General features: G+C 48.8%; 1 protein-coding gene across 1 annotated transcript in view; it reads left to right on the top strand.

The window, feature by feature from the left end:
- LOC106638097 (uncharacterized) overlaps positions 1-14,541 on the top strand; it is a 32,211-nt gene extending 17,670 nt beyond the window's left edge. The window contains exons 2-10 of the mRNA XM_014351134.3: positions 8,132-8,267; positions 9,041-9,236; positions 9,324-9,537; positions 9,612-9,939; positions 10,026-10,292; positions 10,388-10,954; positions 11,023-12,081; positions 12,157-13,450; positions 13,550-14,541. Of these exons, the coding sequence (XP_014206620.2) occupies positions 8,132-8,267; positions 9,041-9,236; positions 9,324-9,537; positions 9,612-9,939; positions 10,026-10,292; positions 10,388-10,954; positions 11,023-12,081; positions 12,157-13,450; positions 13,550-13,855 (4,367 nt within the window). The 3' untranslated portion in view covers positions 13,856-14,541. The remainder of the gene's footprint in view (positions 1-8,131; positions 8,268-9,040; positions 9,237-9,323; positions 9,538-9,611; positions 9,940-10,025; positions 10,293-10,387; positions 10,955-11,022; positions 12,082-12,156; positions 13,451-13,549) is intronic.
- The last annotated feature ends 586 nt before the right edge of the window (positions 14,542-15,127 follow it).

Below are 15,127 nucleotides of genomic sequence, written 5' to 3'. Positions count from 1 at the left end.
GGTCCGAAGCCAACGTAATAGCTGCGCGCCGCGAGAACGAACGTGTTGGCTTTGGAAAGTTTCCATCGGCGCGGTACAGCCGCTCGTTGTAGCTCTAGTTTCTATATATGTTGCCGTTTCAGTGGTACACCCTCAATTTTATCATCGTCGTACATGCGTGCATTATCACGATCTCACCATCGATGCGACATCCCCTATACTGTGTGTATAATTTCATTTTTTTTTCTTTTTTTTTCGTGCATAATTCACGCGAAATGTTTAATTCACCGGTACATCGAATCGTAAATCGATTAGCTTGAGAAAATACACATGGTAATTGCCGCGCTCGACGATTCCTCGATTGAGATTAACAGTGTTTGTAATCGGATGAATCGACGAGTTGACGAAACGAGATGGTCGAGGGTACATTTTGTTCGGAAATGTTTTACTTTGTGGAGGATTCGGAGTAATTCGATTTTCTTGAGAAGTGCGAGCCACTCAATGAATGCTCGTCAACGACAATTGAGAAAACCTTGAAATCAAATCGATCATCTCCTGCACGAGCAAACAAACAAACAAACAGCTGTAGAATAAGCGATTACACGTATGACAGAGAATCATCAAAGCTCGCTCGTCGAGGCAAGGGGTATACGTGGCTGAAAATAAATCTGAGATCACTCCTCGAGTGTATAGGTACATACTCGTATATTAATCTTTTTCTTTTTTTTTTTTGTCTCGCATTGCGTGCGGATTTTTCTCCGCTTCAATCAAGTATACCTACCTACATCATCGTTAGATAACTCGTTATCTACGTATTTCAAAATAATCACAAAATTTTTTTGTTTCCCAAGTTCTCCTCTTATCTGCCCACCGATTGCGCACATCAACATTCAGCGGTGACTTTACGAGACGGGGAACGTCCCGAGTGAAAAAAAATCATCCGATATCCGAGCGAAACGAGCGTCAGCGAGAGAGTGACATTTTACGTTATGTTCGCGAGCTGTACGTGCGTTGGCAAAGCCGAGCCAGGAGCTGCAGCAGAGCTCTGATTTAGAAGCGAAGATTCGTTCTATTAATACCCCGCGCAAAAGCTCGACGTCCGCGTGTACACCTACTTAAGCCTCGTTATCGTCCTCAGAGGCTTCTGTCGTCGTCATAAAGATCCGACAGGCGTTGCAAAACCTTCTTTTTTTTTTTCCTTCGCGTCCCAGTGACTCGCGCATCAGTTGGATAATATATACCTTCGCATATTTCATGTCGCAGACGAGTGAATAGAACAGTGATTCTCACATGGATAACTCTCTTGCACTCGTGTTCCGATACGCGTATATGACAAACCGGCGAAGCGACGCAAAAACGGCCAATTAATTCAACGCATTGCCGGTGTTGTATTACCTATATACCCATTTCTGGTTGGGCTCCAAGGTATACCTTGCAGCGACGAAACCCCCGAAATTTATACAAGTCGTAAATTGTATATACGCGTCAGCAGGTCACATCCGATGGTCAGGATGGGAGGGGATTATTTTTCCAGGAGCGTGGGGCACTCGAGTACTCCCACCAGCGGGAGGGACGTGGTCTTTAGTGTGTCGTAACACGGAGCAAACGGTAGGCCGATCGAGAGCAGGTCGAGGGCCGCCGATGACGACGCGAGCCAACCGCGCGAGACGTCGCGGCACCATAACAGAAAAAAAAAAAAAAAAAAAACAGATGGCCTCACTCATCAATCAGCCTCGCGGCTTTATCTAATCTTCTGCGCTGCTATGTATATATATTATTGCTGATGAAGAGAGCAGGCGATGATACAGCGCTTCGACAGTTTTCGATCGAGTTTGATGTGCGAAAAATAAAAGAGGATATATGCAAATGAACTTACGTTATACGTTTGTCTCGGGTATAAGTGCCATTTTTCCGCACCTACGCGAAAACGGGTTTTCTCGGTGATTTTCCATCAGCCGCGTCATAAACGCGCATCAACGGATAATAGCCGCGAAGACGATTCGTATATGTATGCTCGATCGCGGGGGCCACGTGAGATGGCGAGTCGGCGGCCGAGCCAGACACTTTGGCGACAGGTGATGTGCGCGCGGCCAACCGGTTCGCTCGCCTAGAAAAACAGGTTTTGCCTCTTTCCTCTCTTCTTTTTCCTTCGCTCTGCTCCCTCTTTCTCTCTTGGTTGGCCTGCTCCTTCTTCTTCTATTCGCCTCGGCTCCACTGTGTACCATCCGCACAAGCGGCACGGTTTACCGATATCTATTGTTACGTAAACGGTGCGCTCTCGTATACGCATGATTTCGGGGGAAGAAAAAGTATAGGTCTCAGCAGCTGCCGTCCAAGGTGGGAGGGCCGTTTTAGTTTTCACCATCTATATGCGCTCCGAAAAAGAGGGAAAAAAACTCCCTCTTGGAGGCATTGTTTGTTCAAACAAGCCGCGCCCAATAAAATCAAAAGTCATTATACTTATGTACCAAGGGGATGTTGATCCACTGGTGTCTTCCTGTTGTCGATTCACGCGCTCATGTAATACGTGTATTGTGAAACGCGACGCCCGTAGCCTCCGATACATCGGTGCGTTTGTGCACGTGCTGTACATGCGTTATCCTTATCGCGAAGTGACCCTGTACAAATTCTCAGCCACACCCCCATTAACGATCTACACCCATGAGTATCACCAGGTATGGTTTTTTATGTCGACACAATACAGAGCAGTACATTGTATATTACCCCAACATGCGTTTTCAATGGGTCTCGGAGTTTGGCTGTAGATAAGAGTTTCTCGTGCAGATACGAGCAGATAAGGAAAAAAAAAAAAAAAAAAAAAAAAAACTATCAATATTGCGTATAAGATGTAATATCGTAGATACGTTAAACTACGGTATATCCAAGTGCTCAGCTTCGATGACTAGATCACGGAAAAATGTGATTCTTCTTGTACGCGTATCGCACAGGTATGTAGACCTACCGTAAAAAACTGTTGTTGTTATTTAACTTGTATTAGATGTAGTGGACGAAAACAATGGATAGGTTGTGATTGAAAGCTACATGGGAAGAAAAAAAAAAAAAAAAAAAAAAAAACCCACCTATACAATCCAAGATTGTAGCACCGCTTACGTAACACATAGGCTGTGTATAGGTTACAATAGTTGGATGATTGGAGGTGAATATAATAACTTGTGCCACAAGTATTAGTATATAAAGCGCGAGAGAAAAAGGCGCGGGCGGCGTTCGTTCAGCCTTGCAATGAGTGTTGCGATAAAAAAAAAAAAAAAAAAAAATATACTATATAGACCACCGCATGCGGGCGTGGACTTTACTGCTTTTTGGCCTTGACATTGCAGTCCGGGGATCTATACTGTACAGCCTCGTGCTCGCTTGCGTAATAATAATGTTTCCTTAGTCTCCAACGTATATAATATACCTACACTTGCGAGTCCGATGAGAACTCGATGGCTGCCGCTGCCAGATGCGGTTGATAGCGTGCGTCACACAGCTGCATTATATATACGGCACGCGTCTGTCCAGATGATGATTGTTCCGAAAGCTCGAGTGCAATTGACTCTCCGCTCCCTATCCTATTAGATCCTTTGCAATTACTCGTTATTATTTTTCAACTTTATGGAGAAAACAAAGAGAGAGAGAGAGACGTTCATGGATTGTGCGATGGGGGAAAAGCCACGCGATGCACATGGCCGAGTTGTTTGGCTCCCCTCGGGGTTTTTTTTTCTTTCTCTCTTTCGTTCTCACTCGGATCACGGCTACGATGTTTTTCCATCCCCGATTCACGCATCGGCACCGAAAGAGGGAGATACATGTATAGAGCTCCGGACGATTCATTTGGTGGTGGGTGTAGAGCGTAAAAACCCACGTCACGGAGACGGCACCGATGCGCCTTGGAAGATAAGAGGGGGCGCCCGACAACACATGCCTCTCTTTCTTCCTTTCTTTTACCATTTTTTTTTTTTCTTTCTTTTCTCTTCTTTCTTTCTTTCTTCGCTTCTCCAAAGTTTCAAATTACTCATACTTTCTGAACGAGTGTATTTGAAACTGCGTATTAGTCGCCCGTGGGGTTTTTCGGTCCTACTCGCATCTCGATGGGACGCTTTTTTTCCTCCTACAAATCACGCCTGTGCTTATATATATTTTTCTTCCAGACTCAAAATAAAGAAAACCCCAATCTTCACAAATTCGGTATATTTCAGGTACTTTGCTCCGTTGGGCAATAGATAAGAAATAAAATAAAAAAAAAAACAAAAACAAAGCAGTTTAAATATGTTTGCGAGTATTCTTTGTCGCGCACGAAACACAATGCCCTGCTAACACACACGCGATTGGCTTTGAATGAAACTTCGCTGTGGTGACAACATCTTCGTTACCAGAACAACAGAGCGGATGGAAAAAAAAAAAAAAGTCCTCAACAAACTACATCAATGCGTCCGAGTTGTGCACCGCACTATTGACTGATGGCCTTGTCAATTGTGCAACGAGCAAGTATCGCGCAAAACCAAGAGTTGGGGGAAAGAAACGCGATAAAAAGAGAAAGAGAGAGAGAGAGATAACATAATACAAAGTTTTAGCGACTTGCTCTCAGCGAATAAATGGAGCCCCATCCGACTGGACGAATAAATACACGTGTCTAATAGTAACGTATTTATACAGCTGCAGCCGGCCGGCTGATTCGACTGTAGTAGGTACGGGTGGCTCGTACCCAGATAGATGTAAGACTTTTACGCACGCATGATTCACGACGGCCTTCGACGAGCGTAACAACTCGGGACCTACATTGTTGTACAATGTACAGTGTGCCGTCATCGGAGTTTACACAGATAGCAGCTCTCTCTGACGTACCGCCGATGAAAGATTACCAAATTACCATATGTATATTCGGGTATTTGTGTATCGATCGCGAGATTTTATTTGTCCCATATACGTGTACCAAACGGCTCGTTCTCTCGAGTTATTTCGGGCCGGCAGCGTAAACACTTTTGGTCCGCTCCCTATTGTCTTGATTGTTATTGAATTTCCCAATTTAAATGTGTCTCCGATCGTCATGTTGTACCTATACAGTCGAGGAGTCGACAGCCTAATGAGCCTGTTATAGACGCGATACTGCGTCGTTGACTGATTCGACTTGTATAAATAACCTTTTTTTTTTTTTCTTTTGGAGGTAGAAAAATCGGTATAGCACGGAAACGTAAGGGCAAGAGCTCAAGGTTTTGTCCAATCCTACGACACACATCAGGCACCTATATACGGAAAGGTAAAATTAAAAAAAAAAAAAAAAAAGAGAGAGATGAAATAGAACGCGAAAGATGCGTCTCCGCTCGTGCCGAGTGTAGAACCAGTCGACCCTGATCGAGGAGAGATGAAGTTGGTACATAAAATAACAGAACCAAAGTCTTTCCTCTTAACGATACAGCCGCACGAGAGGACAGCAGCCGGTATAGCCATAGTGTTGCTGTTGTTAGTATATATAATATGTATACGTATAGGTACACGTGCGAGGATCGAGTTTATGTGTTTGGTATAACCGTGTATATATGTATTTATTGTACACACAGCACCAACAGAAGTCACCAACTACCGATGATCTTCATCGGTATACATATGTGCAGGGATTGAACGAGCGTCGTTCTCGACGTATAAACGACGCGACGGGGGAAAAGGAAAAAAAAAAAAAAAAAAATCAGCGAATCGGGGGGAATCGTAGATTTTTTTTGCGGGTCCAATATATACAGTGCGGGTCAAGCGATCACCGGGCTCATCTATATAAGTATATATACTCGTCTGGTCCAAACTAGGTCGGCGTGTGCAGAGGTATGCCTATGTATCTTTTAAAACACGAGTGACTCTCCTGGGGTGCCGTTCTTCGTTCTCCTTGTACATGAGCTGCTGCAGTAGCTCCAGCTCTGCTCCCATCACCGCCAGTCGGCTATTGTGTGTCAGGTGGCTGCGGGTATATATAATATCAGTGCCGACTTGCTATGCCGTTTCTACCTTTCTTTCCCCTCGTTCAAGACAGATCATAAATTTACGGTTCTGCTGGCCCAATGTTCATTTTACAACAATTACGTTAGCTGCAAATTCGCCGTGCGGATATCGGGACGCAGAGGGAGTTACGTAAAGGATTATAAGGCATGACAACGGGTGTTACGCAAATGCGTGTATTATAATGTATAGGACGTATATATGTATACGAGGACTGGAGCCAAGCCGGCCATATGTATATGAATATAGGTAAGATCGGTAAGCGGCGCCATCCGATTTATATATTATGGGCCGAGCGATTGGCATGCAAAACAAGCTGTTATGCTCGACTCGTGTTACCAAAGCTATAAATATATATGTACATAATATGTGATATATATATATGCAACAACTTGTAGGCGAGAAAGAGGCCGATTCTTGGTTTGATCACCGAGAGCTAACTCCAGTACATATTTTTCAAATGGCTAAAATCCTTTTGGTTAAAAAAAAAAAGGAATGAAAAAAAATTGTACACATCGTAATTATACATCGTACTCGTCATCAATAGGTACATATTTATTGTATTTCGGTATGTATACGATTTGAAACAAAGACACCCGAGATGGACTCGTAACAGTGTACATCAATGAGAAGTACAAATGGGGAAAATGTTGTACGAGCCGAGAAGTAGGGGGTGGAAGCACTCAGTGATTATACTACCTGCTGAACTGGCACTCGCCCAGACAACGCCGTGCTGAACTTATGTACCGTTTCTTTCGCGTTTGGAGCACACTGTCCGCTCTCGCCCCCGAAACCGAGGCATCAAGAATGTAAATCGTGTATACACCAAAACCCGGCAATTAAGCATCATCCCGACACATCGCGCGCCGTCCACGTCTCGATCTCGTTAACCGATGAAACCGATCTCTCGTTAGAGCGCGCGTGCTGGCTTGAAAAACAACAACAATATATTGTCCACCCGTTTATATTTTAAGCCCATATAGTGCAAATGTATTATGTATTTAAAAATCGTGTACTTATACCCTGCGAACTCCGTACAACCTTGGCACCTTTATAGAACCGCGGCGCGTGCCCAACGAAGCTCAAAATTCGAGATCTTCGAAAATAAACCCGTTCAAATACCGGGTATCACGACTCGAGGTGACGCCTTCGCGCCCGCACTAATTTTAAACCTATACCGAAAAAATCCTCCTGTCCTACACGTTACACACGTATAGATGCCGCAACGAGGCGTTAAATATTTCACGAGTTGGGTGATTTTCTACACGCGCGCTATCAGTGGGCGCACCCACGCCCGCACGCGCGTGTACCATATATACACGAGTAAACGTTGTAGCGAATGGCTTTTAGGTGGGCTAACGACGCTTGTATACGCGTTGGCTTCGGCCCAGCTCTTCGATTCACCCGATCGCCCGTGCGCGTCTTCGGTGACACTTATTGGACATCATGCATACTTTAGCGGGCGAAAATAGCCGATCCTCTGACGCATGTTATATGCCAATAAGCAAATTTTATACTCGAGCCGGTTGCGCGATTTAGTTGCTCGTCGAGCCGTTAAAGTTGAAATGCGCGCAAGTCCAGGTCGTCTAGTCCTGAAGACGAAAATTGCCAAATGATGTTGGACGTGAATTTTTTTTTTGTTCGAGAAAAAACTCGTATCTTTGCTCGATTCGCAACGCATTATACTGTATCTATATCAGGGTTGGAGTCAGTTGAGCAACGAGGCGTGAGATATCGAGCTCGGCGCGTTATCTCTGACGTTTTTGTGCGAATGGAGCTCAAAAGTTTTGAGAAAAAACCGGTTTCACGGATTAACGGACGATGCCGATCGTAAATACCGATTATGACAATCTGCAGAAGAAGCAGCGGTAGCTTCTCAATCGTTCGTTGTTACGCAACAATTGCATGCACGATGGAGCTCATAGAAAGACATCTACTGTTTTTTTTTTTTTTTTTTTTTTTTCTATGCGTTGGATGAGGCAATAAAAAAAATTAGCGATCGGCAAATTACTTACCATACTCGCTCCAACTAGAATTAATCGTTTTGAAGTACTGTTCAGCTCTGACGTCTCTGTTTTCACGCACAACATAAAATAATGACGCATGTTATATAGATTCGCTAAAATGTTGGTTAACAACAACGTGTTTCTCTTTTTCAAATTTTCAGTTACGTACTGCGACTACACGGCCACGGGTAGATCCCTGCAGTTCTTGGAGGACTACATATTCAACGTCATTTTGCCGTACTTGGGCGACACCCGGGCTTCCACTTCGATATGCAGCTTGCAATCGTCGCTCTTCAGGTGGGTGCAGTGTATATACAACGAAAACTAAAATAATACAGTTTGGTTGGCAATAACCGACAACGGGAGCATTATTATACCTCCAATTTACACGTAGAGCCGTTGGGAGTCGATGCGAGTCGGGCCTCGTGATAAACGATGATCGTAGCGTTGACGCGAGCAATGTTGTTTGTTTGTGCGGCCACGGTGACATGCACCGCGTAAATTTAGACCCGCGCGATTTCCTCCGTTATTCAGGACGGATGACCCAATTACCGGCAATGACCCTGCAATGTAATAACGCTTCTTCGCGTCGCGGCGATGAATTAAAATATTTTCGGACGTACACGACACCTTTCCTCACGCGTGTCGTGTTGGTGAAAAACGACGCTACTCTAATCCAGTCGAAGAACACACACGGCCGGCGCTCTTTTGCGCGAGAATGTCCCCTCCTATACTTGTACACAAGAGTCGCTTGTTCGGAACAACTAAGGCATGCACTGACCTATTTCCTCGAGATTATACATTGCACAAGCTCCTCGTTACTTCTGGCCCCAACCTCCATGTATACCATCAATACTATATTGTATATACTTGCTATGTTGCTCGTACAGCTCGGCCGAGGGGCATAGTTTTTCTCTCGGATAATCACTCGGAATCACACCTTTCTATGAAAAAAAAAAAAAGTACAACGGAAACACAACGCAAAGTACCCCCGAGTCCTCTGTATATCCGCAAACAATCAAGCAGAGTAAATAAAGTATACATATTCATGTACGATACATCCGATGTAGGCACGAGGCGAGGGACATTGTGCGCCACGCGGTCGGCGCGGACGAGGACGACGCGGTGCTGTTCACGGGCCAAAGCACGGCCGGAGCGCTGCGCACCCTCCTCCGGCACCTCGACCTCACGACCCCGACGACGGTCTTTGTCGGGCCCTTCGAGCACCACGCCAACCTCAGGCCGTGGCGCGAGCACGGGGTCAAGGTACGAGCTCATTTGCTATTTACTTGACATTAAAAGAGAGCAAGAGGAGAATCACTTATTATTATTACTTTTCCCGTTCGCCTGCAGCTGGTGAGAATAGACGAGACCCGTGAGGGCTTCCTGGATCTGAACGACCTCGAGCGAAAACTCGTGGAGGAGCGCGCGACCAGCTCGTACTCTAGGCTCGTCGGTTACTTTAGCGCGGCCAGTTGCATAACCGGCGTGTTGGCCGACGAAGTCGCCACGACCCTCCTCCTGCGCCAACACGGCGCCCTCAGCATCTGGGACTACACCTCTGCGGGTGAGTCTCGCTCTGTAGCTTTTCCCGATCTACATTCCTTCGTATTGCAATAAAGTACCATCGTTTCACCCCAGCTCCCTACGTCAAAATGGAGATGAACCCCCACCTGCCCGGAGTGGACGGGACGACGGTGCACAAGGACGCCATGATATTCTCGGGGCACAAATTGATCGGGGGCGCCCAGACTCCGGGGGTCCTGGTGGTCAAACGGTCGCTTCTCCTGGACGAGGATGTTGGGCCCGAGGACATGCGCGACTCGCACCGCTACCTGCGCGACCCGGAGCTCAGGGAGGAGAGCGGCACCGGGGGCATTGTTGAGTCCGTGCGTTGCGCCCTGGCCGTCCAGCTCAAGGAGAACATCACGCCCCAGGTGATCGCCTCCCGCCAGGACAAGATTACAAAGTGCGTATAAATCCCCACCAATGAGTATAGGTATATATGTATTATATGGGAGACATTTTGATAAAGACAAATGACTTTGTTTGCAGGCAAGTGCTGTCCCACGTGCGCACGATACCCGAGCTGATACTGCTGGGCTGTAGCTCGCAAAACGTCAAGCGGCTGCCGACCTTCTCGTTCATGGTGCGCCACCCGCGGGGCACGTTTCTCCACCACAACTTTGTCTGCGCCGTTCTCAACGACGTCTTCGGGGTGCAGGCTCGTGGTGGCTGCGCTTGCGCCGGCCGTTACGCCCACGACCTCATGGGCATCGACGAGAAGCTCGCCCGCGAGTACGAGGCCCTCCTCCTCCAGAGGTTTGCATTTTACTTACGTGCAGCAACTGTGTATGGGTAAAATAAAGGAAAGAAAAAATTAATTACTGGTTTTTTTTTTTTTTTTTTTCGTGTAGCAACCAAAACGTGAACAACAACAACAACAACAACGGGATCCGCGACGAGTCGAACGCCGAGACGTTGCGCCCGGGCTTTACGCGGCTCACGTTCCCCTACTTCATGTCGGAGGCCGAAATCGGCTTTGTCCTCGAGGCCTTGAAAATGGTGGCGACCGAGGGCTGGAAGCTGCTGCCCCAGTACGTGCTCAACCCGGAGACCGGTGAGTGGCGTCACCACACCAACAGCGTGTTCAAGGACCGCCGGTGGCTCGGCTCGATACGCTACACGGACGGGCGCATGAGCGCGACGGAGCGCCGAGTCTCGGGCCCGGGGGTCTTTCCCCAGAGCCACTCGGACTGCCTACAGACGGCCCGCAACACGTTCAACCGGGCCCGCAAGATGGCCCAAAAGTTCCCCATGCAGATTGACCGGAGCGTCTCATTCGGCGAGCGCAGCGAGGCCCTCCGGTGGTTCATGCTGCCCCGGGAGGCCCAGGACCTCCTGCTCGGAAACTCGCAGAACGTCAAGCACCACGTGCCCTTCGACCCCATCCGCTACAGGCTCGCTCTGCTCGACAACTCGTGGTAAGAATATAACACGTGCCCACATACGACTGTCCTGTTACGTTGCTCCAACTGGCGTGTGCTTTCAGTTTCGTCGGTATGAGGAGGCTCAACAGCGACGTGCCGCGGGGCTGCGCCAAAAAGGTCCCGATTACGCCAAACTCGCCGCGCCACCGGAGCTTACCCGCGCTGACGACCACCGCAACCATGACGCTCGGAAAGACCAAAGGAATGGCCAAGAGCTGCGACGTCGAGGACGACGAGGACCAGGAGGACGAGGAGATCGCACGCGCCAAAAAGTTGCCGGCCACTTGCCCGGGCTCGCCCATGCCCGTCAGGTTCGCCGTGGGCGAGGCCGTGACCACCGCGGCGGTTGGAATACTAGGCTCGAGCAACCCGGCGATCGCGCGGCTGGTGCACGGAGTCGAACACCAAAGCGACCACAGCAACGACAGCAACGGTCACACTCACTCTGGATCCGAAGCCGATTCGCCCGTGTACGTGGCTCGGGTGCGCTGCAACTCGTTGGGCAGCTCGACGGAGTGCCGTGGGCGTAGCGGCTCGACGCCTGGTACCACCTCGCCCGTGCCGATACCCCTGAGCCCGCAAACCCTCGCGAGTCTTGGTATCGCGGCAGCGAGCGGCTCCCAGCGCCACCGGCACTGCAGCTGCAGCAGCCAGACCGAGCTCGACGGGCCCGGCAGGTCGGCCTCCTCGCTCGGCCACGTGTCCACGACCTCGCCTCCACTGGGCAGCGCCACTTCCTCGTCCTCGTTCGACACGGCCATCGGCACCCACCGGCTGGGCCGATCCTCGCCCATCCTCTCCTCGGTCATGAGGCAGAGCTCCGAGGACGACCTGCGTGCCTACTTCAAGGAACGGACGAGGGAGCTGGCCACCGAGATCAAGTCCGAGCTGAGGGAGGTCATATCCAAGGTGGACGACGCCCTGTCCGAAAGCAACACCACTGACTCTTCCGCCCATCACTATCATCAGCATCATCCTCGCACCCTCGAGAGGCAACAGCACCACGACTCGTTTTCCGCCAGCGACATTGCCGAGTACCTCATGGAGTTCTCCAAAGAAATGGCCAGCGAAGTTAAGTCGGAGATCCGCGAAATGGTCAGCTCAGTCGACGGGCTGCACAGGTATGCTATATACGCTCTTTTAGTGCGTATCATGTTCATTAAATATTAATGACCTAATAATCCAATGACGCGCAGGTACTCGCCGGACGACAGATCATCTTCCGGGTGTAACTCGCCCTCGGACCGGAGGCGCGCCACGTCGGGGCTCCTGGAGCAGCACAACTCGCGCTGCCGCACTCCCATCCTCCCTGGCAAGGTCAGCGAGCTGTCGCAGCACGAGAGCAAAATGTCGTCCGAGTGCTCGTCCGACGAGACCGTCATCTACGTGGTAAAGCCAAGCCCGACGGCCGAGAACCCACCGAGCCTCGGGAAGCCACACCAGCAGCAGCCAGCCGCGCCGGTGACGACCAGCAACAACACGGACGACGACGACGAAGCCGAGCACAGCGAGCCCGAGAAGAATCTCCCCAAGATCTACTCGGCCGTGAACTCGGTCAGCTCGCAGGACAGCGGCATCAACCTCAGCTTCCAGGACAGCGACCGCTCGGTCGACGGCTCGGCACCCGAGCTCGGGCGCAGCAGCAGCGCGGAATCCACCTCCAACGGGTGCTGCGGGCGCAACAGCACTACAAGTAGGCCTCGCCTGGGAACCGCTGCCACGGGTCTCGGCCTCGGCAAGCAGGCTCGCGCCAACGACGACCTCTCCGAGGACGACGAGACCTTCTTCTCGGCCACGCAGCTGCACACCCAAAATCTCGAGGGCGCGACGGACGCGGAGGAACAGCATCAGACCCCCGGGCCGTGGCACTGTCCGCCCAAGAACGTCTGGAAGCCGACCGTCGAGGCCCTGCAGGAGTTCAACATGATCCGGGACGGGGACCGGCTACTCTTGTGCCTGACACCCGGAGGCGCCAGTTCGATGAGTCTCCTGCACGCGCTGCACCAGTACCGCTTCTACGGGAGGTCAAAGGGCCTGGACTTTGAGATCGGCGTGGCCAGCGTCGCCCGAGCACCCGAGCATCGCCTGACCACGTACCTGACCGCCCTCGGGGTACCTTACTTTTGCGAGGATCCCACAAACAGTGGGACAACCAAGGCACCACCTTCATCGTCGTCGTCGTGCACGAGCTTCTGCGAGAAGGCGACGCGAGCCAAGCTGTACGCCCTGGCCAAGACCAACGGCTACAACGTGCTGGCCCTCGGCCAGAACCTCGACGACCTCACCGAGGGCTTCCTCGGCTCGTTCTTCAACAACGGCAAGCTCAAGACGATGAAGGCGCACTACTACATCCGCGAGCAGGATCTCAGGGTCGTCAGACCCTTCGTTTACGTGCGCGACAAGGCCCTGAGGCAATTCGCCGACGGGAAGAAACTACCAGTCTCCAAGGAGCCCACTCCCGCGGGCGCTGTCAAGGCCAATGGAAACGTGGTACGTACATAAATATACTTATCTGGGTCTCACGCTGATTGTCGTCATTTACTTTTACCGAATGGTTGTTGGAACGTGCTTTCGTTTTTTTGCTCATAGGGAAATAACGAAGAAGAAGAAGAAGCAGTGGAGTCCTTGGAGGACGCCAGACCGGACTCGAGGTATCCCCGACTGTACTGGTCCCTGCGCTCCGCCCTGCGGCCTCTCATATCCACCCACCCGAGCAACCCCGGCGCGGACGGTGGTGAGCAGCTCCAGAAGCGCCAGCAGCACCGGCGACCGCGCACAAACTCCTTCAGCGCGGTGCCGCTCGTGACTTCCGGCTTGGGATGTGTGGCGGGTAGCGCGGCGTCGAACAAACGCATCGACGACGACGACGACACGGACGAGGAGCCGATCTCGTGAAGGTCGTCATTCGAAGCGAACCCGAAGCGACGCGGTTTGCTCGCTGCCGGCCGGTTCAAATAGTAAACGCACCGTTGGAGCGCTCGGAGCTCTACATTCCACGTTCGTTTACATTTGCTCAGGTTTCGGGGAAAGACAATATCTTTGCATCATTGATCGTGAGCCGTAGTGGGAAAGCGTTGTAGATGTATAGTTGTGTCGTTGGCAAGAAGTTATGAAAATACTTTTTTTTTTTTTTTTTTTTTTTTTTTTTTCTAGTTTGTTACGTTTATTCGGATATTACAAGAGTGCGAATCGTGTGTGGGAAAGAAGCAAAAAAAAAAAAAAAAAAAAAAAATTATAAGAATAATCTTCGAAATGTGCCACCAAGTGACATTCTTTTCATTGTAAATTTTCATTCATCGCGTTCTTTTTTATATTTTTCTATGATAAACGCAATTGTGATTTCAAGTGTCTTCGATGAAACGAAATTGAATATACTTATTTGCTAAACCATCGATGACGCTGAACGATATTGGTATAGTGCTAATTTTCCTTTTTTTTTAAGATAGGAAAAACCAATAATTATTCTTGTATGAAAAGCTCAATAAGATTTCACTTTTTGGCGTATTCCAAACTAACGTTAAATAATACGAGTTGAGTACTAATGCCATTTCATTTACATTCGAAAGCACATCGAAGTGACATTAGCATTTTTTTTTTTTTTTTTTTTCAAATGTATAAACTATTATTCATCGTAAAAGGATTGTGATATGAGTTGAGCGCTTGTAAAAGCTTTGGTCTGAATTCCTTTTACAGTAGGTTTGGTAGTGATTAAGTAACTCAGAGGCCTTCATGTTTTTAAATGAACTTGAAAGAGAAACCGATAATTTTTAACTCTACAAAGGCTTTTTTTTACATGTCACGAGACTACGGTACTTTGCAAGAATCAAAATCAAAGTTAAGCATTTTTGGAATCGTACGGTTTGAAACTTTTAGATTAACACAATCAAGCGCTTGAGGTGCTTGGCTGACCATTTCGTGCGATGATGACGACACGCTCAAATTAGTATTGTGTACGTTCTTATAAGCTTTGAGGGATAAGTCGCAATGTCGTGAGTTTTACAGCAGTCGTGTAAAACTATTGTCATAATCAAATGTAAATATATATATATATATATATATATATATATATATATATATATATATATATATATATATATATATCTACATGCACAGGTGTTTCAAGCAGTGCATGAATGTCACCTGTGTGAAAATGAAGAAAAAAAATAT

This window comes from Copidosoma floridanum, unplaced genomic scaffold, assembly GCF_036245765.1.
Source record: "Copidosoma floridanum isolate Cflo_tuat_1 unplaced genomic scaffold, Cflo_Japanese_pri ptg000009l, whole genome shotgun sequence".
NCBI lineage: Eukaryota > Metazoa > Arthropoda > Insecta > Hymenoptera > Encyrtidae > Copidosoma > Copidosoma floridanum.
Note: the sequence above shows the minus strand (reverse complement) of the source record. Positions and strands in the feature narration are given on the sequence as shown.